At 41.0% G+C, this 27,234-nt stretch overlaps 1 protein-coding gene and 1 long non-coding RNA gene across 2 annotated transcripts in view; one reads left to right on the top strand and one right to left on the bottom strand.

Moving 5' to 3' along the window:
* The window catches only part of BEND4 (BEN domain containing 4), a 50,848-nt gene extending 45,577 nt beyond the window's left edge, over nt 1-5,271 (bottom strand). Inside the window, exon 1 of the mRNA XM_043973449.1 lies at nt 4,749-5,271. Coding sequence (XP_043829384.1) covers nt 4,749-5,271 — 523 coding nt within the window. The remainder of the gene's footprint in view (nt 1-4,748) is intronic.
* A 9,968-nt stretch (nt 5,272-15,239) lies between these two features.
* On the top strand, nt 15,240-24,070 carry LOC122732981. Its single transcript, XR_006353664.1, has 3 exons — nt 15,240-15,324; nt 15,787-15,803; nt 24,022-24,070. It is a non-coding gene; the product is annotated as an uncharacterized LOC122732981 (long non-coding RNA).
* The last annotated feature ends 3,164 nt before the right edge of the window (nt 24,071-27,234 follow it).

Consider the following 27,234-nt stretch of genomic DNA (forward strand, 5'->3'; position numbering starts at 1 on the left):
GGAGCGTGATTAGAAATGTAAGCAATTGTGCAATGCCTGTTATTACTAAGAAATGGGGGGGGGGCAGTTCTGACTTCATGTGAATACAATTGAATGGTCACTGTTCCATAATTCTTCATTGAGAAAAGTGTGAAAATTGTATTTTATATCTTTTAAAAACAAAATTTTAAACTGAGGGCACTAATCAATTGAAGTTACAGAATCATCATATCAACAGTTTACGAAAGTGCTCTAAGGTAATTTTATTTTAGTTACACCATTCACCAACCATCAAAGGCTGTAAGATGCTAACAGATCATGATCACAAGCCACTCTATAATGATTACTTTTATCTCATTTATTTTGTTTTGTGGTACCGCCTACTTGTGGATATTGTAAGTTGTCTGCTCTGTTTCCAAGATTTGAACATGTGATTACTTTTTATAATGAAAAAAATAACATTTTATTCCCTCTAAATTTATCCATTTAAGTGCCTTAGTTCATCTTATATTTGATAGTGAAGTAGCAGACGTCTAGAAACCCACCCATCAACCTTACCACCTTATTTTATGTAAGGGCTTCTGAGAAATTTGCCAGTCACAAGATATTCCCATGAGCATTCCATTTCTATAAAGAAAATCACTGGAGTCATAATTAGTGGCAGTGTTTTAATTCAATTCTATCACAAGGTGCAATCTGTTAACACTGAAACATATTAGAACTAGAAATATATGTATATGGATATATGTGTGTATGTGTGTACGTATATGTGTGCATATGTGTATATATACAGCATATATATATATACACATATAGTGACCTACCATCATTTGTCAAATAAATTCATAATTAGGTAAATATAGAATTCCTCATTTAAAGTATGACTGTAACTTTATTTAAAGAAAAGACTTTATGAAGTAGTGGTGTATTTATAAAGTTGGAAAACAAAATCTTTCTAAAAAGCACTTATGGCCTTAAATCAAAGGACTGTGAGCCTTTTTTTTAAAGCTATCTGATTTTTTTTATGTCAAACATCAATACAGCAAAACAGGATGCAATTTTTCTGAATAAATAAATCAATGATGTGTCAAAAATTAACAGATGAGTTAATATACTTGGTGCTATCAAAACCAGATGGTGCTTCCTAATATTCATCCTGCTCAGTCAAACCCTGAATATTTTCTGGACCATCGGTATATAAAATAGGATGCTGCTATTTGTGATGGCAAACAAAAGCAATCATGCCTGCCAAGCACATACTATAACAGGCAGCATTTCAGCTCTGCTAGACAGAAAGTAATTAGAATGCTTTTAATGTCCAAAAGAATGATGCTGATAGGCTGCCACAGATGTGTAGATTTATGAATATTTATATGGTGGTTTATAGCTGACACTTTTATCAGTTGAAGAAGATAAAATATCTGCCTGACTCAAAAGCTTGACAGTCAGGTTAATAAAATCTCATTAAAGAGAATGACCTATGCAATTATATAGGATTTATTGTAATTCATTTTTGATTGTACTCTGCTTAAAGATGCAATTTCCCATTTCCTGATGCCAAATTTAGGCTGCATATCAAGATCTACGTGGGTTTTTAACTCTAAGCCATCCATAGAGGAAAGATATCTTTAGAAATCATGGTACGATACATATTTAAAAGATAATTATTTTGATATTCTGTTCAGAATTGTCACACGAAAATAATGAAAAGAACTTGGAAATCTATTTTTATAATATCACATTTAAGAAATGTTATAGTGATTTCTATTGATAGAACACTAGAGCAATCTCTAGTCATTTGCTTAATTTATTACCTTAACTCAGTTTTCTGGTCACAGGATCATGTTTTTTTATTCTCCACCTTATACCTCTATCCCTCTCATTTGTTAACTTAATCTTTGAACTATTTCAGTGCATCAGGTGAACTGTCTTTTGAGAAAATGCACTGTTTGCGGGAGGGGGGGTAAAGTGTTTAAGTGTCTGTCTGTCTGCACACCTGCTCATTGGTTCAAATTGGAACCACTGGTTTCCCAAGGAACCAATCAGCTTCTTGGATAACTGTCCCTCAGATGGATACTCATATCCGTGTTGAGAATTGTCTCTTTCAGTCAATATCATTACTATTATAACTATAACTTGTACATACTAGGTTGTGGTGTTCTGTAATTTGACTCCGGTCCCATCAGATCATGCTTTCCTGATTGTTGGAAAGAAGTTCCCATTATCTAGTTCTCATCTTGCCAATGAAAAAAAAACTGGTCTTCTGCCCTTGATACTATTATGTTAGCCTCCTTTATGGTTTGTCCTTTACTCCTGAGACAGCTTTTGCCTCTGTCTAGTGATACAAACTTTAATACTATTTATGAGTTCAAGGCCCTACCGGAAATGGTAGAAATATAGGGTCAACTGTGGAGGAAATTAGGAGGTAAAAAAAAAAAAAAAAGAGTCATATCCAGGACAAGACAAAAGAGAAAAGAATGTAATGAGCAGAGATAGAAAAAAAAACTATCAGCATATAAGGAAGAGAAAAGATGAAGGGGAATAATTCTGGGGGAGAAATAGGAAAGGAAAACACACCAAGAAACAAGGAAATACAAAAAGAAGTAGCAAAAGAGAAAAAAGGTAAAAATGACGAAAATGAAGAGAATACAAAAATAAAGGGAAGAGAGACAAGCAAGGATGTGATAAAAGATCAAAAGCAAAGGCTGAAAAGAGCAGATTAAGAAAAAAGGAGGACAAGAATTGGAGAGAATGGATCAAAATAGATTGAACACTAGTACACTGTACAGAAAAAAGTGGGAAAATAAAACAGAAAAGGCCACTCCAAAACTGAGGAGAAAAGAAGCAGCTAAATATAGAAAGAAAAGGGACAGAAGAATATAATAAGAACATAAAAAATAATGGGAGAGAAAGCTGAGACTTAGATGAGAGGAATAAAAAAATGGAAAAGGAAAGAACCAAAAATGGAATAGAAAATAGGAACCAAAGCACGGAGGGTGATAGAGACTACTTTGATTTAAAGGGAAGGTGACAAGAGAAGGGAAAAGGAAAGAAGGAACAGAGAAGTAAGAATATAGAAAAGAAAAATAAATTAGACCAAGAGATGCTGATAAAAAAATGGAAAAAGTGGGAAAATTGCACACAAAGCCAGAGCATAAAATTCATCTAAACAACACCTGACACACAAAATTGGCCAGTGAAGCAGCAGAGCTAGTCTTCACCATAACCTATAATTAGGTTTTCTTTCTCAAAACTAATCATTCAAGTGTCAAAATATTGACAAACAGCAGAACATTTGCTTAGGGCTCCATAACTCATGTGGGGGCAAGGTGCCCTCATTTTCAGTTGCAGAATCAGTCCATCAGTCAATAAACACTTATTAAGCACCTACTATGTGCCAGGCATTGTGCTAAGGAGCTCAGCTTTACCACTGCATAGTTTATTTGCTCCAGAGATTTATGAAAGGCCTGAGCAGGAACTTTTGGCTATTATATGTTAAATAAAGCCATGGGCTAGACACCAAGATCAGAGAAATAAACTGCCTTTAGGTTTTCCCACTCAGATTTCTTATCTGTCCATCTTTTCTCCAGTAAAGGCTGAACAGACTTTCTCCAGAGACTAGCACTGCAGTCCCAAAGGGAAAGGGATGTTAAAAGCAATTTAGACCTCTTTATAAACTGCTTCTCACAACGCATTTCTCCTGCAAACTCTATGCCATTCGGACGGGAGAAATAAGGCCCCCTGCTGAGTAGCATTTCATTTCAGACAATTCTGGTAGGCAAACATTGAGACTTCTTGGGCCTCCAGTAAAAGACCAAGAATTTCTACCCTCTCTTATGATCTCCTTGGAGGTCAATCTCCCTTTCACTCAAAGTAATAGGAGCAAAAAACAACATTTGGGGCGGGGGAGGGAATGGGGATCAGGATGGGAAAAGAAGAGATGAGCAAAGAGGAGAGGAAAGCTAGGAGAAGGAAAAAAGAAGAGAAAGGGAGAGAAAAGAAGGGAAGAGAAAGAAGAATAGAAGAGAAAAGGAAAAAGAAGGGAAAATAAAAAAGAAAAGAGAAAAATAAGGAAGAGGAAAAAGAAAATGAAAGAAGAGAGAAGGAAGAGAAAAAAGGAGAGGAGAGGATAGGGGAGAGAGGAGGCCCTGAGAGAGAAGAGAGAGCAAAGGTTAACAACCCAGAGGGCGGTGTTTGGTCAGCTCCATCCTCTAGCAGTAACAGCTGTCACTCCAGGGAGCAAGCCGTTCTCTGGAGCCCCAGCCTGTCTAATCATATTGCTCTAGTGTCGAGAGGCGGGCATTAATCTCCGCAGCTTCTACCTGTTAGAGGGCAATCTGGTCACCGCAAGACCTTCTTCTGAACAATCCTGTCAAACCAGTTACTATAGTTCCTTTTCCCCGAAACTAGATTTGGACGGAGAAAGCCACCTGTTAGGAACAACACTTTGCGGGGAGTGGGAGAGAAGAAGAGGCGCAGAGGAGTTAGAATCAGCATCAGCAAGTAGTTTTCAGAGCCCCTTTCCGGGTGGGGTCTGCGGGCTGGGGAGGTGGGAGCGGGCTCGAGGAGCTCCCTAACTCTTTCTGCCTAGTTTGCACGTCCCCTTAACTCTCCTCTCCCGCTCAGCACCTCAAAGTTACAGCGCGCGCCAGGCGAGGGGAGGGGTCTCCCCTCCTCTCCCCCTGCTCCAGTTTTCCCTCCCCCCCACTTCCCCCCACTGCTGCCCCAGGGAGGGGGTGGGAGCTGAAGTTACAGGAAAGAGTTGGTACCTGCGCTGAGCTCCAGGCTGCCGCCGGCTCCGTTACTGCTCCCCTCGCTACTGCTGCTGCTGCTGCTACTGCTGCTGCTGCTGCCCGCGGCCGCCGCCTGGCTGGCTCCGTACCTGGAGACCCCGGCTGCTGCGGCCGCGGCGGCCGCGGAGGAAGCCAGGGGAGTAGGCGGAGGAACTGGAGTCCTCAGGTGGCCCTGGGACACCACTGGGGTGCAGGAGGGGGAGGAAGAGGAGGCGGCGGCGGGGGCTCGGCCGGGCCCGTTCGGATAGGAGCTCTGCGCCTGGTATTGAGGATGCTGCTCGCTGCTGCTGATGGAGGCAGGGGGATGCTGAAAGTGGGGCTGCTGCCCTCCTGCAGCTGCCCTGACCGGAGGGATTTCCACCATGGTGGGTCTCTCGTACCGCTTGGTCAAGGCTGGCCTCTTACTGGGGAAGGTCTTGAGGACGCTGTAAGGGCTCCGCTGCTTGTAGATTTTGGGGAGGCTGGGCCCCTCCTCTGCTGGCTGCATCTCCTCCTCCATCCTCCTCCTCCTCCTCCTCCTGCTCCGGGCTGGTTTCCCCCCTGCACACCCCCTCCCCCCTCCTGCTCTTCGGGCTCTCTCTGTCTCTCCGTGTGTGCGTGTGTGCGTGTGTGTGTGTGTGTGTGTGTGTGTGCGTGTGCGTGTATGTGCGTGTGTGTGTGTGTGTGTGTGTGTGCGTGTTTGTGGGGCTGCTGCTGCTGCTGTTGCTGCTGCTGCTGCCGCCACCACCGCCGCCGCCGCTGCCGCCGCCGCTGCTGCTGGGGCTGCTGCTTGTCGCTAAGGCTGGCACTGCCGAGCCCCCGTGCGGGGGGCTGCTGCCGGGGCCGTGATTGACAGGCGGTCTCTCCAATGCCTGGAGGGAGAAGGGAGGTAAAGAGCAAGTGTTTAGGGTAATATCTGCTAATGATAATGGGGGAAGGAGGCGGGCCCTGGCATCACAGCTGCGGAGAGGGCTTGCCTGCTAGGTCTGTGCCTCTCTCTGGGGGTGGGGTGGGGGGATGCACTGCCCGAGGGTGCGCCCTGCAGACAGGTGAAATGGGTGAGAGACCTCGGCGAGGTGAGCCTGCCCGGCTGCTTGAAGTGGTTTGTCTTGGTGCCCCTGGGCACCCCTCCAGCAAGTCCTTGCCCCCGGGCACTTGCTGCTGCCCTTCGGACTACTTGCTCCGGGCACCGGCGCCTGGCGCGTTCGCCCTGCTGCCCTTCTTCTCCCTAGTCGTTCTAGTCAGACCCCCGCGCCCAGAAAGGCGTTCGAGGGGTGGCCCGAAGTAAGCCTGCGGTGTGCACAAATCCTTGGGAAACCCTTTCTCCGGGCGCCTCTTGGCCTTCTGGTCCTGACCAATAGCAAGTGTTTAGCATCCGCCTGTGAACTTGCAGAGAAACCGAACCTGGGCCAGCTTCTTGGGGCCAGAGCCACTTGTTTGGGAGATGGGCTCTTCCTTCGCTTTCTCCGGACAGAACCCCGACTCACCCCCGCCCCCATTCTCTCAGCACCCCAATGGACGGTTCCCAAAGTCGGGAGTCTGAGGGTGGCTGCGACTCCCCGGCTCCCAGCTCCCGTCCTACATCCAGCAGTCTGCGCTTCTGGGCCAGGGCTCGGATTTCTGGGTGTCCTGTCCCCATGCAGAGAGTGTTTGTTAAAGCCAAGTCGCTTAACCTCCCTGGGTCTCAATTTCTTCATCCATACGATGAGGTCATCAGACTAGACGACTTCTGAGGACCCTTTCCACCCTTAGATCTAGAATCCTACTCTCTCTCCTTTGCACGTGGTGCTGTGTCACAGAGATCTTCGCCCTGTCCTAGGGGAGCTTCTACCCCAAGTTTACCATTTAAACGAAGAATGGGCACTTGCAGGCTCTACCACGTAATGACTCCTTTGGGGGAGAAGATTCAAAGAAAGAAAAAGCTTTCATATATAGGCAGTGTTCTTTGGTAGGTAGAAGGGCTCCGAGATTTCTTTGTTGGGGCAGCCACCCCTTCCCCCCCCCCCCCCCCGAGCATTAAGGCTAGGCTTCCTGCAAAGGGGTCGGGAATGGTGGTGGTGACTGGTGGTGCAGGGTTATTTGGGTTTGTTTTGGTTTTGGTTTTGGTGAGACAATTGGGGTTAAGTGACTTGCCCAGGGTCACACAGCTAATAAGTGTTAAGTGTCTGAGGTCGGATTTGAACTCAGGTCCCCCGGACTCCAGGGCTGGTGCTTTATCCACTGCGTCACCTAGCTGCCCCGGTGAAGGGTTATTTGAAGGGTGGGATAGAAGGGGAAAAACTATGGGCATTGGAGTGGGTAACTGGAAACCAGACAGGTGATTAGAACAAATGTACCTGAGCAGACTGGTTTTTAAGAAGAAAAATGAAAAGAAAAAGACATAAAGAAAAAAACAAACAGTGCGCTAATATAAATTCACCGGACTTAGAGCTGGAAGAAGTCTCAGAGAGGTCATCAGGCACAACTTCCTAATGATCAGAGAAGGATACTGAAGCTCAGAGAGGTGAATAGACTTGTCCAAAATCACACAGCTCATAAGTAGCAGAGCCAGGGATTGGAACTTTGGTCTTCTGACTCCAAATTAACCAAGACAGTGCTTACCATAATCCCTGATTTGACTCCCTTGTCAAATACAACTTTCGAGCAAGTGTCTGTTTGAGAACCCTGTCTCTCTGTCACTTACTACATTCTCAGTCCTTGAGTAGTCTGCAAAGCATCATGGACTTGTTGGATCACCCAATCAAGGCCCATTCCTACACTGTGTTCTCCCTGTTCTGTCTAATATCTGGGTCACCTCCCCCTCCCCCTCCCCAGTGCATTGTGTCTTTTTTACTTACTTCTAGTTTTGTGGTCAGTCAATTAACAAACATTGTTTGGGGGCAGCTAGGTGGCAAAGTGGATAGAGCACCGGCCCTGGAGTCAGGAGTACCTGAGTTCAAATCCGGCCTCAGACACTTAACATGTACTAGCTGTGTGACCCTGGGCAAGTCACTTAACCCCAATTGCCTCACTAAAAACAAAACAAAACAAACAAACATTGTTTGATTACTACTCTGTACCAGGCACTCTGCTAAGAGCTGGTGGGCACTTTACTCCCTGGTCTAGTTTCAGATCAGGGCCCACCACCACTGGACTCTGCAGTCTTGTTCTCTGAGCTCTCCTGTCAATCTCTGGGTCACTGATTCACTTCCTTATTGTGTGATGTGACAATCTGACTCATGGGTACACTGACCTCTAATACTCTCTCCCAGGTATGACAACTTATTTCCAGACTCTGTGTTTAGGAAAATGTTTTCCTCTTTTTTCCCCCTCCCTGTGTCCCTCTGCCCTGTCTTCCTCCCCTCTGCAGTCTTCTCAGATTGCGGTCTCTTGTTTTTTCCCCCCTTCCATTTATTAGAGATGAAATAAATAATGCCATAAATAAAAGTATTTGGGAGTCCAGGAACTGTCAGACCTGATTAGGGCATAGAGGACATTTTCTTTCTCATTATGCAAAAGCATTTCATGGAGAAATAAAAGAGGTTTCATTGTAACTCATGCATGTCATATTTCAAGGAATCCAAGATATTAATCATATTTAACATTATTTGCAACGTTTCTCTCTGGCTTCAGAAAACTGCTAAATGAGGACACGTGGATCCCCAGGAAAAACTGGAGACAGGCATTAGAGGGACAGTTAAGAAATAATGAAATGCTGGTGAAAGACAGGGAGAGAATGAGATGCCATAGAGACATTTCTGAGGCACCTAAGTGAGAAATGGTGGAGATACTTCTGAGATGTGAGACAGCTGAAATTGAATGATATACTAGAGAAAATAAATGATAACAAACCTCCCAACACTTTCCTTTTCTCTTTTGTAAAACAGTTCCATATTTTGCATTTGAAATGTTCCCCCTCCCAAACAATAAGTCATAGCTTTGGAAAATGGAATTGTGGGAGTAGTTTACAATACTTCTCCTTAAAAATAATTCTGGATTACTGGTAGTTTTCTATTCTGCTTATTTCTTTTTCTTCCCCTGACCTTCTTTGCCCCATTACCACTTGCACTCTTTAAAATGCTTAGAATGTTATCTGTTGCAGTTGACCAAATCAATCCTGCATATTAAAAAATGATTCTTCATATGAAATTGACACCTTCAATAAGAGAGGAAGCTAGAAATGTTGGATCCTCAACACAAAAATCTGAAAGAGGTTCCCTGACCCTTGTAAATTATAAATTTAACAAATCCCCCAGCCCCTCTGCAAGGCCTATGAAAAGAGAAAGGAAGTGGCAGACAGGATTCATCTTTCTCACTATTATAGCCTTTTGGCTCTCTCCAGGGCAGATTAGAGTTATCTGAATAATGGACCCACAGCAGTTCCAATAACCAGCCTTGTAATGAAGTAGATACTTGGATATTTTGGTGGAACGGATTTCCATCGATGCATGTTCTTTCTCCACTGAACTCGAAGTCCCTCCATGTCTTATTAAGCATTTGACTCTTATCTAAGCTTTTTTATTAAGCCTCCACAGAGGGTCCCCCCAACAACTAAAAGCCTTCCTCTAATGGGTATCACCTCTGCCATGTATCCAATGTCTCTCATTCTTGATGCACCAGCAACTCATCTTTCTTTTTCTTTTCTTCTTCTTGTTATAGTTGTCCTAGGTACCATTTCTGACCAAGTTACATTTATAACCATCTGAAGAAGGTATATGTGATTTAAGGCACCTTGGTGGGCTTCTTTGGTGGAAACAGATGATAGGAAGTTACTGTGACTTCAGGCTCTTGGGGTCTTTTCTATTTCTGGGTTCCCATCTCTTGCAGGGGCTCCTCAGGCAGTATATTGTCTGAGAATCATAGAATCTAGAGTCAGAAGGGACTTAATCTAGTCTAACTTTCTTGTTTTACAGACTGAAGCTGAGGCCCAGAAAGGCTGTGACTTATCTAAGTCTTTACTCATTTACTCTTGTCTCAAAAAAGTACAGTGAACTTTTAAAAGCCTAGTTACTTTTATAGATAAGGTAATTTTTGATTGGCAAGATATCAATTCTTGGAGCCATCTAGAATATAGCTTTTAAGTAATAATACAGCTATGGGGAATGTTTTTTATTGCACCAATTTCAATCATATTTAATGAGCTTCTGATTGACTGTTTGATCTCCCAGTGTTTTGTGCTACTTTTAATTCATTTCATATAATAGAAAAAAGTAATTGGAATAAAATTTTGTGACAAGATAATGACCTTCCACTTTGAAATTAAATGTCTGATTAGCTTCAACATTTTAATGTTGAGATGATATTGCAGCAGGAACAGGGGTATGCATATAATAATTTGATAGGAAATGACTAAGAAACATTCTCTTGCCTCTCTCTCTCTCTTTACTGTGACATAATAATAATAATAATAATAATAAAAAGGCATGATATTCAAGCAAGAAGAATCTTTTCCAGCAACTCATGAGACCTGCTTTATTGCTTTTATAGTTTGCTATTGGATTTGGGGAATGTTTTTTGACTTCTCTGTTCCTCAATATCTCCCTCCTCTCTACTAAGATGTATAAAAGCATATTATGCCACATTGTGACATACCTTAATGAATTAAGTGGGGGGAAAATTTATTAACTACTTACTCTATCTGAAGTACTATCTTAGGTATTAGAAATAACAAGCACAAAACCAAAAACAGTCTCTGCCCTCAAAGAACTTACATTTTTATTTTATTTTAACAGGGCGATGAGGGTTAAGTGACTTGCCCAGAGTCACACAGCGAGTGAATGTCAAGTGTCTAAGGCTGGATTTGAACTCAGGTCCTCCTGAATCCAGGGATGGTGCTTTATCCACTGTGCCACCTAGCTTCCCCGAGCTTACATTTTAGTAGAATATTATATATATAATATAGGGAAGTGTGCCAATGGAGGGGTATTTTAATTATGAAAATGACAGAGATGGTTGGTGGGGCCACAGGAAAGTAGATTGACATATCCTTTCTAGGAACAATGACAGATGGTTTGATTATGGATCCAGAACCGGAAAGGGGATGAAGTTTGAGACAGGGAGTGACCATATATTGTGGCTGATGAGAAAATGAGGGAGGAGGGAAGAGGCAGTGAAGTGAAGAATGTCTAGGGCCAGGCCTAGCTGCAGTAGTCAGTTAACCATCAGTCAGGACAAAACAAATTTACTCAAAAGAGTTTAGGATTATAGGTGTAGAGTCATGTACTTGAAGCATTTACTATTCTATAGTTAAATACTAGGGCCAGAAGAAAAACAGGAAAAGATGTTAGGAAAGGGAAGGATACAGAGGAATGTGGTGATGAACCAAATCTTTATTTAATGGTAGGGAGCTTAGTTCTCTGGAAGACTGGACAGTCACAGCTGAGGTAGAGTAGAATCTTGGTTAGGATAATGGAGTTAGAGGGTTTAGAGCTAGAAAGATCTTAGGGATCATTGCATCTTGATAAGACAATGAAACAAACTGAGAGAGGTCAAGTGATTTGTCTGAGGTCACACAAGTCATATTCAGCAGAGCTGGGGTTGGAAGCTAGGCCTTCTTCCTCCAAATGATGTCTGCTGATAAACTATTAAGATTTTCAAGGGCTGGCTGTGCCAGCTCCATTTTTATTCCTTTAGTAATTTATGTTATAGGCCTTGATTAATTAAAGCCTGCTGAGAGCCTCTAGGGATGAGGAATGGAAGATGCTAGGACCAAACAATTAGAAGCATAGAGGCAGAGATGGATGGACAACCACAGAAGATCTTCAAGCATTTGACTAGAACCTGTGAGGTAATATGGACAGGGTCTCCTATTGCTTGAGCCTGAGTGTGTGATTTTTTAAATTTTTTATTATTTAAAAATTTTTTTTCCCTAGTGTGCGATTTTTAACAATGTTTTCTGAATACATATACTCAGTGATCTGAGCAGTTGCCTTTTGTGAATGTAACACAAAAAGGGTTGTTTTTTATGGTGGTGACAGGGTTTGGATGTGTGATTTCATTGTAAACTCTTTTGAGACCCCCCCCCATTAATGCAAATATGTAATTTTTCTGCAACTTACAGTCTTATACCTTTGCCTAGAGTACTGAGAATGACTGGCCCAGGATCACACAGTCAGTATATATGAGAAGAGGGACTTGACCTAGGTCTTCCTCATTCTGAGGACAGTTCTCTACTGTCTTTTTATTATCCCACGCTGCCTCTCCAACAAGTTACTTTGTAAGTAAATTTCTGCCCCACAAACAAACAAGCAAGTGAACAAACAAAAAAAAACCTCACTTCTTCCAGATTGAGCAAAAAAGCATTTGAGAATGGAGTTGGGGGATCACTTGGAGTTAGAATACCTGGCATCTGAAGAGGTGTGTGTGTCCTTTTTGTTTTCTGATAGTGGAAACATTTGGTACCCAAATCAGATTTTTTTTTTAGTGAGGAAATTGGGGTTAAGTGGGCAAATTAATTGGGGTTAAGTGACCTGGGCAAGCCCAGGGTCACACAGCTAGTAAGTGTTAAGTGTCTGAGGTTGGATTTGAACTCAGGTACTCCTGACTCCAGGGCCGGTGCTCTATACTCTGCGCCACCTAGCTGCCCCATCCAAATCAGATTTATTAAGCAAATGGAACATTCAGTACCTAAATCAGATTTATTAAGTAAGGCTTTCCAAGGTGGCTTTCCTAGGCCCAGTGGTTTGGTCAGTTGAGTCTGAGCAGATCCCTGAAGAGAGGGCCAAGAAGCACATGCATGCTCTGTGGAAGCCCTTCCTTCAGTATAGCTGCTCTTTGAGGGGCTGGTGCCTCAGGTAACTCCCCTGGGGGCAGCTGGGTCATATTTACCTAATTGGGTTGTACCATAACCCAGCCCCTTACCCAGGTGCCAAAGACCTGGGTGGCCAGTGTGACCAGTCATAGAAACTTCTAGTCCCTTGGTTCCACCAGCAGCAAGGCTGCTACTGATGTGGAGTCCTTCTTCTACTCCCCCTTTCCTGTGATCCTCTTCATTTACTGACTGCACTGCCGTCCATGCTGAGCTCACACTTCTGTTGCTGGTGTCCGAATCACACTGCCTACATGGCTTCCCGTACCACCATCTCTGACTCTTCTGCACCACAAGGCCATTTATCCAGAATCTGCTGACTGTGCCCCTTAACCTAGGATGGGTACTTCTTTCTGATCTGGCACTTGAGACTATGGTGTTCAAATCTGATTGCAGTATGGCATCCTTCCAAGGTCAATTCAATAGCTTGGATCAAAGGAGCTTGCAGGGTGTCTCATGGGGTATGAGGAGCTCAGAAGGGACAGTTTCTAAAGTTTTCCAGAGATCCCTCCACATCAGGTGGATGCCTATGCCAAGGACCTACACCATTCATCGAGGGAAAGATTCCCACAAGCTTATTCCACCTGTGCCTAATTCTGGTTTCTCAAACCTGGGTTCTAATCTGAGATCTATATACCAGTTACACACCTCTTTGGATCTCAGTTTCCTTATCTGTAAAATGAAAGGACTGAACTCAAGTCCCTTCTAGCTCTAACATTCTATAAATCTGGAACAGGGGGATGGATGGAGGGACATAGACACTTTATATAAGGAGGTGGTTTATCTGCTTAGAACTGCAGGAAAACATGACAAAAACCTCCAGATCTGAACTTTATTACTTCACTATTATCCTGGAAATAAAGTTCCAGGGTTATCTGCATGGCTTTAGAGCTAGCTGCTAAGGATACAGTGGGGATAGGAGTAAATGTACCTAGCCAAACCCAAATGTCAAGCATGTCTCAGGGAATTCGCATTTAAAGGGAATGAAAGTAGGGCTTTTCCTGTACTGACTGGATGAGATATGGGGCTGATTCACAAAAATAACTGAATAGTTCTGAGGCGTTGGGCTGGCACATAAAGAGCTCTGAATGCTCTTCCATGTGGAAGAAGCCCTGAAGCAGGCTAAATTCTTCAGAGGGCAATTATAGTTCAGGAAAGCTACTGCCTAGTTCAATTCAGGAAAGGAGTAGCAGGAGGTAGTTCAGTAGAGAAAGTAGCCTGGAAGGTGATATCAGTAACTGTGCAGGAATGTAGCTGACTGCAACTTCAGAGGCAGAGGCAATATAAATGAGATACAGTCCGAGAAGTGTGAGTTGTATGGGCTTTCATCATTTTGTCTCCTGTTGGTAGCATGGAAATCCATAGGACTATGTGCACCTATGTGCTGGGGCGGGGTGGGGGGGAGGAGAATTTCCCCATGTTATTTTGGTTAATTAAATGCCCTCATTTCTAGCTCTGTTTTATGTATTGTCTTCTGTCATGAGAGTGTAAACTCCTGAAGGGCAGACACTAACTTGCCTCCTTGTATCTGTTTGTATGCCTGTCACTTAGCACAGTGCCAGGCACGTGATGCTTAATAAATGCTATCTATCTCTCTCTCTCTCTATCCATCTATCCATCTATTCATCCATCCATCCATCCATCCATCCATCCATCCATCCATCCATCCATCCATCCATCCATCCATCCATCCACCTATTATTATTTCTCTCTCTTTTTGTCTCTCCCTGTATCTGTTTCTCTGTCTCTTTTTGTATCTGTCAGTCTCTATCTTTGTCTCTATTTCTCTCTGTCTCTCTCTTTCTCATCTTATTTAGTACCCTTTGATAAAAGCATCAAATGGGAGTTCTTGAGCTGTGGTTTTGAATAAATGTTGACCCAAAGAGTCCCTTGAACCTGGGTGAAGCTTTTAGAGGCCCATGGTGAGGGAGCTGGGGTCACATTTAGACTATGATATGTGAAAACAATAATTTGAACTTAAGTCTCTGAAAGTGAAAGCATTAATTTTTCTCTTTCCATCATCAAAAGTGTTTTTATCTTGGCACCTTCCCTAAACCAGGTCACACATATTTCTAGGGGTACCAGGAAAAGGAATGGAATAGAATATAATCTATACTTCTGTGCTTAGTCAAAACCTACAGGTTATCAGATGCTTTTGTAAAGCTTTTGATTTTTCCCCCCTTAAATGTCCTGCTTTCTCTTCAGGCTGGTGGATTGATCTGGACTTGTTTATTTACTGACATCACACACCTACCCAAATAACAGCTTAATGCAATGATGGAAAGCTTTGTGTTGGGATTCATGTAAGGGAAAAAGGCATTGAAGTCAGTCAAGAGAGACTGGGGTTGCAATCCCAGTTCCATCACTTAATAACTATGTTACTATAGGCAAGATACTTCACCATTCTGAGTTTCCTCATCTACAAAATGAGAATAATGACACTGGTCCAATGTTGTTGGGAGAAAAAGGCCTTCTGAACCCACAAGCTGACATCTTTACATTCCCTTACCATTGTTTCCCTGACCCTGAAAATTCCCCATTGTTACTAAAAACACAACATTTGATTTCAGAGTTTAGGTTGCAGGCCTGTTTTTCCCTTCACAGTTTTCCAAGTTTTTCAAGTGCTTTAGAAATTTGAACCACTGCTGCTGTTGGGACTACCTACCACTATTAATGAAAACAATAATGGTTCACATTTATAGATTGTTTGGAGGTTAATAAAGCAAGTTCCACACATAATATCCTCTGAGCCTCACCAAAAACAAAAACAAAAGACCAACCTGGGAGGTAAGTGCTAAGGTTTATGCCCATTTTTCAGATTATTCCACATGCTTGGGGTGGTCAGGTGACTTGCCTGAGGTCACACAGCTAGTATCTAAGGCAGAATTTGAACTCGTTTTCCTGCCTCCAACTCTAGCTAACTCCATCTCCCCTCTGCTACTTTGAATGGCCTTGAATAAATCACTGACATTTTCTGGTCCTCATTTTCACCATCGGGAAAATGAGAGGATTTTTACTAGTTTGTCCCTTTCAGCTCTAAATTTCTACAGCTCTATTCTATTTATGATATTACTTGAACAATGGTGAACTCCTTGAGGACAGAAACTGTCTTTTGCTTCTTTTTGTATCCCCAGTGCTTAGTATGTAGTAGGTGTTTAATAAATATTTATTGACTGATTAAAATAATACCTTTTTTGTTGTTATTTATTTTCTTTTTCAAATGAAACTCTATGCTTCTTTGGGATCCAGGAGATTCAGAAATACAGGTAGGACTCATAAGGAACTTACATAATATTATCTTGGGGGAACCCATCACATTTGACCCTATGAGGGTGTACTTTCAATCTATTTAAATAAACTCTTATGTGCTTCTGGTTTCTGGTAACATTGGCCAGTGTTTGATGACAGTACTTATTGCAGTGAGATAAGTTAAAAACTATAATTTATGAGGATTTTGAAATGCCTTCTCCTTCCCTCAAGGAGGATGGTAATCAGACATACAATTTGACAGCAGTTCTTAATTATCACCGGGCTTAAGATAGAGAAGGGTGATGTTTGGAAAGAAATTTTCTGTTTGCCATGAACTGATAGGTCTCAGATCTAGGACCTTTGATTAAGGGATTATGGGGAGAGAAGAACTGGGATTGCAGGTCTATAGAGTCACTTTTTATAAAATATAGATCTGGTTCCTTTAAAATAAAGACTTGATGAAAGAGGACCATGCATTGATTCATCATAAGGAATTAGAATTAATTCTGTAGCAGAAGACAGGCAGTGAGGAGGGTGGGACTTTCTGCCAATATGACTGTTGCTAGGTCAGGGCAGTTGGCCAAATTGGGGGCATGCTTGATATTTTCTTATAAGCATTTCCTCTTATTAATAACCATATGAAAAATACTCTAAATTACTAATAATTAGAGAAATGCAAATTAAAACAACTCTGAGATATTACCTCATACCTATCAGATTGGCTAAGATGAATAAAAAAGAAAAATTACAAAAGCTGGAGGGGATGAGGGGAAACAGATAACTAATGCATTGTTGGTGGAGCTATGAACTAGTCTAACCATTCTGGAGAACAATTTGCAACTATGTCCAAAGGATGCTATAAAAGTGTACATACATGAGTAATACTGATACTAGGTTTATATTCCAAAGAGATCAAATAAAGAGGAAAAGGGCCCATATGTACAAAAATATTTAGAGCAGCTCTTTTTGTGGTGGCAAAGAACAGGAAACTTAGAGGATGCCCATTAATTTGGGGAATGGCTGAACAAGTTATGGTATATAAATATGATGGAATACTACTATGCTATAAGAAATTATTAAAGAATGCTATGGTTTCACAAAAATCTAGAAAGACTTGTATGAACTGATACAACATGATGAGGGGAGAATCAGAAGAATAATTTTATATAATAACAGCAATATTATAAAGATAATCAACTTTGAAAGATTTAGGAACTCTGACCAACACAATGATCAGCCATAATCCCATGAAAAATGCTCTATACCTCTAGATAGAGTCTGATGGACTCAGAGTACAGAATGTTGAACCTTTTCTTTTCCTTCCTTCCTTTTTTCTTTTTCTTTCTATGTTTAATGTGTGATTTGTTTTCTTGACTGTACATATTTGTAATTGGTTTTGTTTTTCTTGCTTTCTTAATGAGTGAGTGAGGGAGAGAGTGGGGAGAGAATTGAGAACTGAGAAATTTAGAACTGAATTTACAATTATTTCCTCCTTCCTTAGTTCATATTTGTATATTTGTGTTCCTGAAGAATTGAAGGGGTCTTGGTAAAAAAACAAAGAGAATTGTAATTTGTTCCAAACACCCAACAACTATCTTTGATGGTGAGGAAGGAGTATTTAATGTCATTTTATGTGCAAGTCTGAGTTGGGTACTGGTAGAATGACTTTGAGGCAAATTACACCAGACCTGGTCTGCCTTATAGAATTGGATTATATGCAACCTCTATTGAACACCTATAGGCAAGGTGGTGTCATAAGAATTGGCAGCTTCCCACTTGAGAAATATTTGGAAGCCAATCTTTGCTCCATCTTGTAGTTCCATCTTGAATCAGAAGACCTTGGTTCAAATTCCACCTTTGAAAAATAGTATAAGAGACTTTACCTACAGTTCAGTTTCATTATATGTAAAATGAGGATGTTAGACTAGGTGCCCTCTGAGGTTCCTTCCTCCATGATTCTTTTTGCTAATAGATAACACAGCATTCTGATTTTTTGTTGTTTTGTTTGTTTTTTTGCAGGGCAATGGGGGTTAAGTGACTTGCCCAGGGTCACACAGCTAGTAAGTGTCAAGTGTCTGAGGTAGGATTTGAACTCAGGTCCTCCTGAATCCAGGGCCAATGCTTTATCCACTGTGCCACCTAGCTGCCCCCAGCATTCTGCTTTTTAAAAATTAACTTTATTCTTTTCTTTTCTTTTCCTTTTCTTCTTTTTTTAGTGAGGCAATTGGGGTTAAGTGACTTGCCCAGGGTCACACAGCTAGTTAGTGTTAAGTGTCTGAGGCCGGATTTGAACTCAGGTACTCCTGACTTCAGGGCCAGTGCTCTATCCACTGTGCCACCTAGCTGCCCCAACTTTATTCTTTTCAATGAACAAAAATCTATTTTCTACCACCCATTGCCCCCACCCCGATTAAAAAATGAAAACCTTGTAACAAATATATTTAGTCAAACAAAAGGAATTCCCACATTAGCCATGTCCAAAAAATATAACTCATTTTGCTCCTTGAGTGCATCACCTCTGTGGCAGGAGATGGGTAGCACACTTATCACTGGGTTCCTGGAATAATCATTGTGGGTCCTTACCTTGATCAAAGTTCTTGAGTATTTCAAATTTATACAATAGCAACATTATAAAGACAAACACTTTTGCAGTGTTATTATTGTTGATTGTTATTATTGCAATTGTTATTGTCAAAGAACAGGAAACTGCAGGGAAGTCTATCAGTTGGGGAACGGCTGAGCAAGCTGTGGTACATGATTGTGATGGAATACTACTGTGGTACAAGAAATGAAGAGCTTGATAGTCTTAGAAAAAAATGGAAACACATGTATGAAATAATGAGGAGCAAAATGAGCAGAATAAAGAGAACGTTGTATACAGTAACAGCAATATTGTTTCTTTTTCTTTTTTTTTTAGTGAGGCAATTGGGGTTAAGTGACTTGCCCAGGGTCACACAGCTAGTAAGTGTTAAGTGTCTGAGGTCAGATTTGAACTCAGGTACTCCTGACTCCAGGGCCAGTGCTCTATCCACTTCGCCACCTAGCTGCCCCCAGCAATATTGTTTTAAGAACAACTTTGAGCAAATAAGTCATTTTGACTATTATAAATACCCAAATTAATTACAAAGGAACTATGGGGGAAAATGCTATCTGCATCCAGACAAAGAAATGATAGAAATATGTATAGAATGATTTCACACCCACACACATTTTTTTTTCTTGATCTTTTTTTGGAGCACAGGCCTATTTGTGTTTTTTCTGGATCAAAGGATATGCACAAGTTAATAACTTTTACAGCATAGTTCCAAATTTCTTTCCAGAATGGCTGAACCAATAAAGTACCAACAGTGTATTAGTATACCCGTTTTCCCCAAACTTATTCAATGTTTGCTATTTTCCTTTTCTGGGGGTCAACTTTGCTAATCTAATGGGTATGAGATACAAACACGGAGGACAACCAAATTTTAAAATGAACATTGGCTTTGGAGTCAGAAAACTTGGTATCAAATATTTGTGTGTATATATATACATATGTGTGTGTATTGTCAACCTGAAAATTAATGAAACAATCAATATGGGAGAAATAAAGTCTTTAATTGGGGCAAAGGAGCTATAACTCTGAGTATCACAAAGCAGATTGCTAGGAATACCCAAAGATGGGGACTGAGGACAGGGTTTATATGAGGTAACAGAACAAAGGGAACTATGAGACTGCCCTTGAGTTAAGTATAGAAACTACTTAACTACTTAATGTAAATGAACTTTTAACAAAGGGAACTATGAGACTGCCCTTGAGTTAAGTATAGAAACTACTTAACTACTTAATGTAAATGAACTTTTAACAAAAGGAGCTATGAGACTGCCCTTGAGTTAAGTATAGAAGCTACTTAACTCTAAATAGAAACTACTTAATGTAAATGGACCCTTTTACATAATAACCTAAAGTCCAGGGAGAAAGCTGAGGAATCTTTGGGAGGTGATAGTTTATTTGGGGAGGTCCATAAGACAATCAAGAGTCTGGAATTGACAAAGATTAGTTAGCCCCAGGCAATTCATTGGCCTGGGAATGGGGAATAGGTGAGGATTAGTTAGTTCCTAGTAAACTGTGGTTATCAGTGTATGTGTGTGTGTGTGTGTGTATGCATATGTATATGTACACATACACACATGTGTATATGGATGTATGTATGAACACGCATGTGCATGTACACACAAACACATATATGATCTTGTATAAATTACTTTCACTTTTCTTGGTAGCAGTTTCCTCATCCATAAAAAGGGAACAATCATAGCACTCTATCTCACAGTGGCATTGTAAAGGATCAAACGGGATCATGAATATACAGCCCTTTGTAAACGGAATGTGTTGTGCAAATGTCAGCTATCACTAACTAATAATGCTTCAGTAGGCAGAGGACAGCAAACATAGTGCTGTCACTTGTTTATAACAAGGTCTCTTTTTATCCCTGTCTCACTCTCAAGTTTTTTGCTATTTTTGATTTAAGAAAACAGTTCAGTTGCCAAAATTGGTTAAATGAGGTACTTCTAAAGTTAGTTAAGTGGTGCTAAGTACCACTCTGCAAGTAGTTTTTCCTTTTTAACAACTGTCATTTGTGAAGCCATCATACATGAAAATATTCCCATGGAAGGGGAAACCCATGTAAAATTCTCACAATGAGAATCAGGTCTTCCTTTCAGAATCCACATATTTTGGAGTTGGAAGGGCCCTCAGTGGTGATAACTACAATTTACTCTGAGAACCGACTGATCCTCACCTCTTCCCCATTCCCAGGCCAATGAATCTCCTAGGTCTGGCCAATGTTTGTCAATTCCAGACTCTTGATTTGTTTTATGAATCACCCCCAAACAAACCATCTCCTCCCAAAGATTCCCAAACTTACTTCCTGGACTTTAGGTTATTATGTAAAAAGATTAATTTACATGAAGTAGTTTCTATTTAAAGTGAAATAGTTTCTCTTTGAGAAACTTACTTAACATAAGGGCAGTCTCATAACTCCCTTTGTTCTGTTACCCCATATAAACGCTGTCCTCAGTCTCCATCTTTGGGTATTCCTAGTAATCTTGCTTTGTGATACTCTTGAATTATAGCTCCTCTTGTTTATCAAAGCCTTTTCTAAATTGTGGAGCCCAGAACCGAATACAATATAAAAAATGTGGTCCGACCAGTATACAGTACAGTGGGGACTATCAACTCCTCTCTTCTGTAGTTGATAAATTTCATTTAATGCATCCTAATTTGAAATTCTCTTCTTTGGCAGTCATGTTAACTAACTAATTAATTAATTCAATAAACACTTATTAAATACCTACCATATGCCAGATACTAAGGATACAAAACCAAAAAATAAATAATCGGGGATTTTACATTCTATAACATTGGTAACTTGTGTAGAACAATACTAAAGGTTACCTAGTCATGCCTCCTTGATCTTGAATATTTGAAGTTGATTTTTTTAAACTACATTTCATTTTAGTAAAAACATGGGCATAGTGTGCAGTATGTTGAATTTAGGGTCAGGAGATCTGGACTGAATACTACTTATCTGCAATAGCCATGTGACCATTGGCAAGTCATTCTTCTCTCTGGTCCTCCCTCAGATTTCCCTTCATTTAAATCCAATTCATGTGCAAATCAAGATATCACCCTCATGATGTCACTGATTCCCTTTGAGAATGAAGGAAGAACAATTGTAAAATAAAGGAGCTAAGTAGAATAATCTCTGAGGTCCCTTCCAATTCCAATGTTTTATGAGTTTCATGTAGCTCACATTTATATAGTGACTTATGGGTTCACAATGAGTCTTATGTTTGATCAAATGAGATTCTAGGATATATCTTTTCCCTTTCTGAAGGCAATTAGAGGATTAAGAAACTGTTATCAAAATGACAAACCAAGATATAGATTATGAGCAAATATTCCTATATTTGGTGGCATCAGGAATAGAGGGAGATTTTTCTTAAGCATTGCAGGGATGTAGGTGTTTAGTAAACACTGCGACTACAGAGAATTCTGACCTCTGTTGCCAGGCTAGGCACATGTTGATGCCCTCAGGTTTTAACCTTAGCCATTTAATTTAAACTTGGCTTGGTAGCTCATGTTTATGGATAAATGAGCAAAATAGTAAAGATCAAAAGTAAAAAAAAAAAAAACAAACCAAAAACCAACAACACAAAAACCAAACCCGACTGTGGAACTCAATATTTCAGAAGCAGTTGATGGGTAAATGTTATTGAAGTGTGGCATTCAAATCCAAAGGCCTGCACTTATGATAATGAGCCTAACAAGGAAATGAGATTGACACAGCAATTCTCTGTTTTTGTTGTCCCCTGAGGTTAGAGATTATGCAGTGCAGGGTTCTCTTTTTAGCTTCTTTGGTAATTCCTACTGTGAGACACAACACTCTGCATATTTGTCAAGGCTGCACTCTTGTCAGGTGACTGGGGTCTTTGAGGTAGCTGCTCTTACTTGAATCCTGATCCATATCCTCCTGGGTCCAGAGGACCTGCCTGTCTGCTGAAGGCCTCCTCTCACTGGCCTTTCCCTCTAAAGCTTCTTTGTGCCATTGAGGTGGACTGTGGATTCTTTAAGTGATATCTCTGGAAGGTCAGGGCTTACTCAGCTGGAAAGGTTTGGATCTGATCACAGATTTTTGTGTTGGTCTCCTGAGTATCAGCTTTGTTAACTTCAGAGAGGCTCATTACTAAGGGACTGTCCATTAGGTAATTACTTTTTCCCGTTTTGCTGTAGCAGCTTGTGTGTACTATTAAAATGGGGCTGGGAAGGGGGTACCCAGTTGGATGAAACCATGTTTTTGTTGTTGAGTCATTTTTAATTGTATCTGACTTTTGTGACCCCATTTGGGTCCAGCAAAGATACAGGAGTGGTTTGCCAGTTCTTTCTCTGGCTCATTTTGCAAATGAGGAAACTGAGGCAAATAGGGTCAAGTGACTTGCGCAGGGTCACGCAACTATTAAATGTCTGAGACCAGATTTGAACTCAGAAAGAGAAATCTTCCTGACTCAAGGCTCAGCACTCTATCTACTATACCACCTATCTGCCCATGAAACCACAGATCCTGTAAATGTTGGTTGTATCATCTATATATCTTTATCTTTTCAGCATTATAAGCAGCAAGTCTGAAACCTAGGACAGGATAATATTTCCTCAAATAAACTTTAAAAAAAATTTTCTTTTCTTTTCTTTTCTTTTCTTTTCTTTTTTTTTTTGGAGAGGCAATGGGAGTTAAGTGACTTGCCGAGGGTCACACAGTTAGTAAGTGTAAGTATCTGAGGCCGGCTTTGAACTTGGGTCCTCCTGAATCCAGGGCTGGTGCTTTATCCACTGTGCCACCTAGCTGCCCCCCCAAATAAATTTTTTTTTTTTGCAGGGCAATGAGGGTTAAGTGACTTGCCCAGGGTCACACAGCTAGTAAGTGTCAAGTGTCTGAGGCCAGATTTGAACTCAGGTACTCCTGAATCCAGGGCCGGTGCTTTACCACTGCACTATCCAGCTGCCCCCCAAATAAACTTTTAAAGAAAAATTCAGTTGTGGGAGTAGATGGAAGGGACAATTTGCCTTTGGGCAAATTCCTCCAGGAGGCCACAACCTGGGGGAGAGGAGCCAAGGTGGAGATAGAGAGGAATTCACGGGTTTTACCTAAGTATTCTTTCTAACTAGGTAATAAGCTCTAAAGGAGTGTAGTACTTTTAGCTCTCTCCAAATTTTGGTGTCCAGAGAAAATGCTATGTGCACCTTACCCTAGTTAAGACTCTTAGTCTATCTAGTTACACACACACACACACACACACACACACACACATATATATATATACATATATCTGTCTTTCTATCCATAAATCAGTCTATCATCTATCAATCAGTCATCAACAATCTATCCATCCATTCATCTATCTATCTATCTATCTATCTATCTATCTATCTATCTATCTATCTCTATGTCCATCTATCAATCTATGAATGAATTATATACTACCTGTTATTGTGGAATTCCAAGTGAAAACAGTAGTTCATTTTAGCTATAATACAAATGGGCTCCCATCTAGGAGTTTTGAGATAATTTCTCTCATGGTTTTGAGTGAGAGAACCATAGTGTAAAGAGAAAGGCTATAAGGTCTTCTTCCCCAGATGCCAGATGGCCCCTGAGAATTGGGCTTAGGTCATTACCCTTTATTGATCCTTTTCCATTCTAGGTACAAGCAGTGGGGTCTCCAAACTGCACCAGGAGTGTGAGCAATGAGGACCTGAGAATCCAGGAATCCAGTCTAGGTGTTGCAGCTAGCCCAGCACTGAAGCTCCAAGGAGTATGGAACCAAGACTAAAGTCAAATAGAAGCTAGCAGTGAAACTACCTTTGGATGGCAACTGAATGGGACCAATGCCACATAGGAATGGAGATAAATTTGGAGCCTACTCACTCCCTCTGGCCCCAAACTGAAGTGGTATAGTGAGATGATGTCATTGAAGCGTTGGGGGAAATGTTTATACTTTGTTCTGACTATATCTTTGAAGTAAATATTTTTTTGTAAAAGTTAAAGCAAACCATGACATAACAAATAATACATACTAGCTCTAATACATATTACCTAAATGGTTGGGTTTCAAAATATTTATAGCTTTGGACTCTTTCTTATATTATACTTGAATTCAGAATACCTTGGATTAATCAATCATCTTTGTCCCCGTGGGCAATTTACTGGTTCTTTTTTATAACATGAAGAAAATGGCATTTGTATTATTTATATAGCATGGTAAGACAGAGAGGAACTATCTTTGTGTGTTCTAGGCTTGGTATTATTTCCTATTTTAGATGTGTTAAAAAAAAAAAGCTGATTGTATACCACATCTTGTCTTCCCTATGATCAAAGGGAAGGGAGCCATCTCTTTAGTTATCCAGATAATTACTTAGCAATATGGTGGAGGGGGCAGCTAGATGGTATAGTGGATAAAGTGCCTGGACTGGAGTCAGGAAAGTCTCATCTTCCTGAGTTCAAATCTGACCTCAGACACTTACTAGCTGTGTGATCCTAGGCAAGTCACTTTACCTTATTTGCCTTGGTTTCCTCATCTGTAAAATGATCTGGAGAAGGAAATGGTAAAACACTCCAGTATCTTTGCCAAGGAAACCCCAAATAGGGTTAAAGAGTCAGACACAACTCTAATGACCGAACAACAGCAACAACAATATGGTGGGAGAGTAAGGCTGTTCGATTGGTTAGAAATGAAGCAAATGGGGGCAGCTAGGTGGTGCAGTGGATAAAGCACTGGCCCTGGGTTCATGAGGACCTGAGTTCAAATGTGGCCTCAGATACTTGACACTTACTAGCTGTGTGACCTTGGGCAAGTTACTTAACCCTCATTGCCCCACAAAAAAAAAAAAAAAAGAAACAAAGCAAATGAACTCAATTCAGAGGGAGCTAGGTGAATTTGGGACTGGGAATGGGAGGTAAACTTGAATTATAGTCTTACTATTCTTTTATTTGCCACTTGGCTGCTCTCTTTCAGACTTCTCTGCTATGCCTCCAGAAAGAACTGGTGGTCTAAGAGAAAAGGGAGCAGGTATTAGTTATGATGGGGGTACTAGAAGAGGCAAAAGGGTCCAGTTGAAGCTCATCATCCTATTAGACCACATCAACCTTGATATTTGTACCTCATCAGCATCCTCAGCCCTGGGACCCTTCTGATTGGAGGGCAGAGTGGAGAGCTCCTCCCCAAACCTCCCAGTGCCTACGCCAGTCATTTCTTCATTTCCCACCACCTCTACTTTTACTCCCTTTCTGAGTCCTATGTTACGCCTTCCCCCCAATTAGATTATAAACTATTTGTATTCCCTACTCTTAGCACAGAGTCTGGCACATACTAAGCACTTAACATGTTTATTGACTGTTTTTGTTTTGTTTTATTTTTTTGTTTTGCAGGGAAATGAGGGTTAAGTGACTTGCCCAGAGTCACACAGCTAGTAAGTGTCAAGTGTCTAATGCTGGATTTGAACTCAGATTCTCCTGAATACAGGGCTGGTGCTTTATCCACTGCACCACCTAACTGCCCCCCCCTTTATTTCATTTTTATTATTATTTATTTATTTAGTTATTTTTACATATAAGGTATTTTATTTTTTCCGTTACATGTAAAGATAGTTCTCAACTTTTGTTTATACAAGCTTTACAATTTCAGATTTTTCTCCCTCCCTCCCCTCCCTCCCCCCTCCCCTAGACAGCAGGTAATCTGACATAGGTTATATCTATATATCTATATACATATATATATATATACACATAGTAACATTAATCCTATTTCTGCATTAATCCTGTTACAAGAGAAAAAATCAGGGCAGTAATGCAGAACCTCAAAATAGAAAAAAACAACAACAGCACCCAAAACAAAAGAAATGGTATGGTTCAATCAGCATCTATACTCCACAGTTCTTTTTTTCTTTTCTTGGATTTGGAGATCCTCTTCTATCATGAGTTCCCTGGAACTCCTCTGTACCATTGCATTGGTGAGAAGAATATAGTCCATCACAGTAGGTCAACACTCAATGTTGATGATACCGTGTACAATGTTCTTCTGGTTCTGCTCATCTCACTCATCATCAGCTCACGTAAGGCCCTCCAGGTTTCTCTGAACTCCTCCTGCTCATCATTTCTTACAGCACAATAGTATTCCATTGTATTCATATACCACAACTTGTCCAGCCATTCCCCAATTGATGGGCACCCCCTCAACTTCCAATTCCTTGCTACCACGTAAAGAGCAGCTATAAATATTTTTGTACATGTGGATCCCTTTCCCCCTTCCATGATTTCTTTGGGAAAAAGACCTAAAAGTGGAATTGCTGGGTCAAAGGGTATGCACAGCTTTATCGCCCTTTGGGCATAATTCCAAATTGCTCTCCAGAATGGTTGGATCCCCCTTTATTTTTTTAAGGAATAGCTTTCCCCCTCTCACTCTCAAAACACAACCATTCAGCAACTAAGGAAGCTCACATTGATGAACATCAAGCATTTTTTGGAACGAATTTAGAAAGCATAAAAACCGCAAGGGAATGATCTGGAAACAAGTTGTGGGGTTACAACCAATAGGGAACAAATGAGCTTTTCTTCCCTCCCTTCTTTGCCTAGGAATGGGAAAGGACTGGATTATTCTGGACTAATGGACTGGTTAGTCTGGTCACATCCCCAGGGGAAGGCTTGCCCAATGAAGAATGAAGAAGGGGATGAGAAAGGGATCAAGGACCAGGCCGTCCATTTTATTAGTGTCACCACGATCTTGTGTCTCACCTCCTTGGCTTTGTGCCTCTCTCTACTCTATCATGTTCATGACTCGCACACTACAGCCTCCATTCAAGTCCATCAGCCGGGCAATGGCTCTTGTCCATGACTAAGCTCCCTTCTTACACAGTCCAGG

This window comes from Dromiciops gliroides, chromosome 6 (genome assembly GCF_019393635.1).
Source record: "Dromiciops gliroides isolate mDroGli1 chromosome 6, mDroGli1.pri, whole genome shotgun sequence".
NCBI lineage: Eukaryota > Metazoa > Chordata > Mammalia > Microbiotheria > Microbiotheriidae > Dromiciops > Dromiciops gliroides.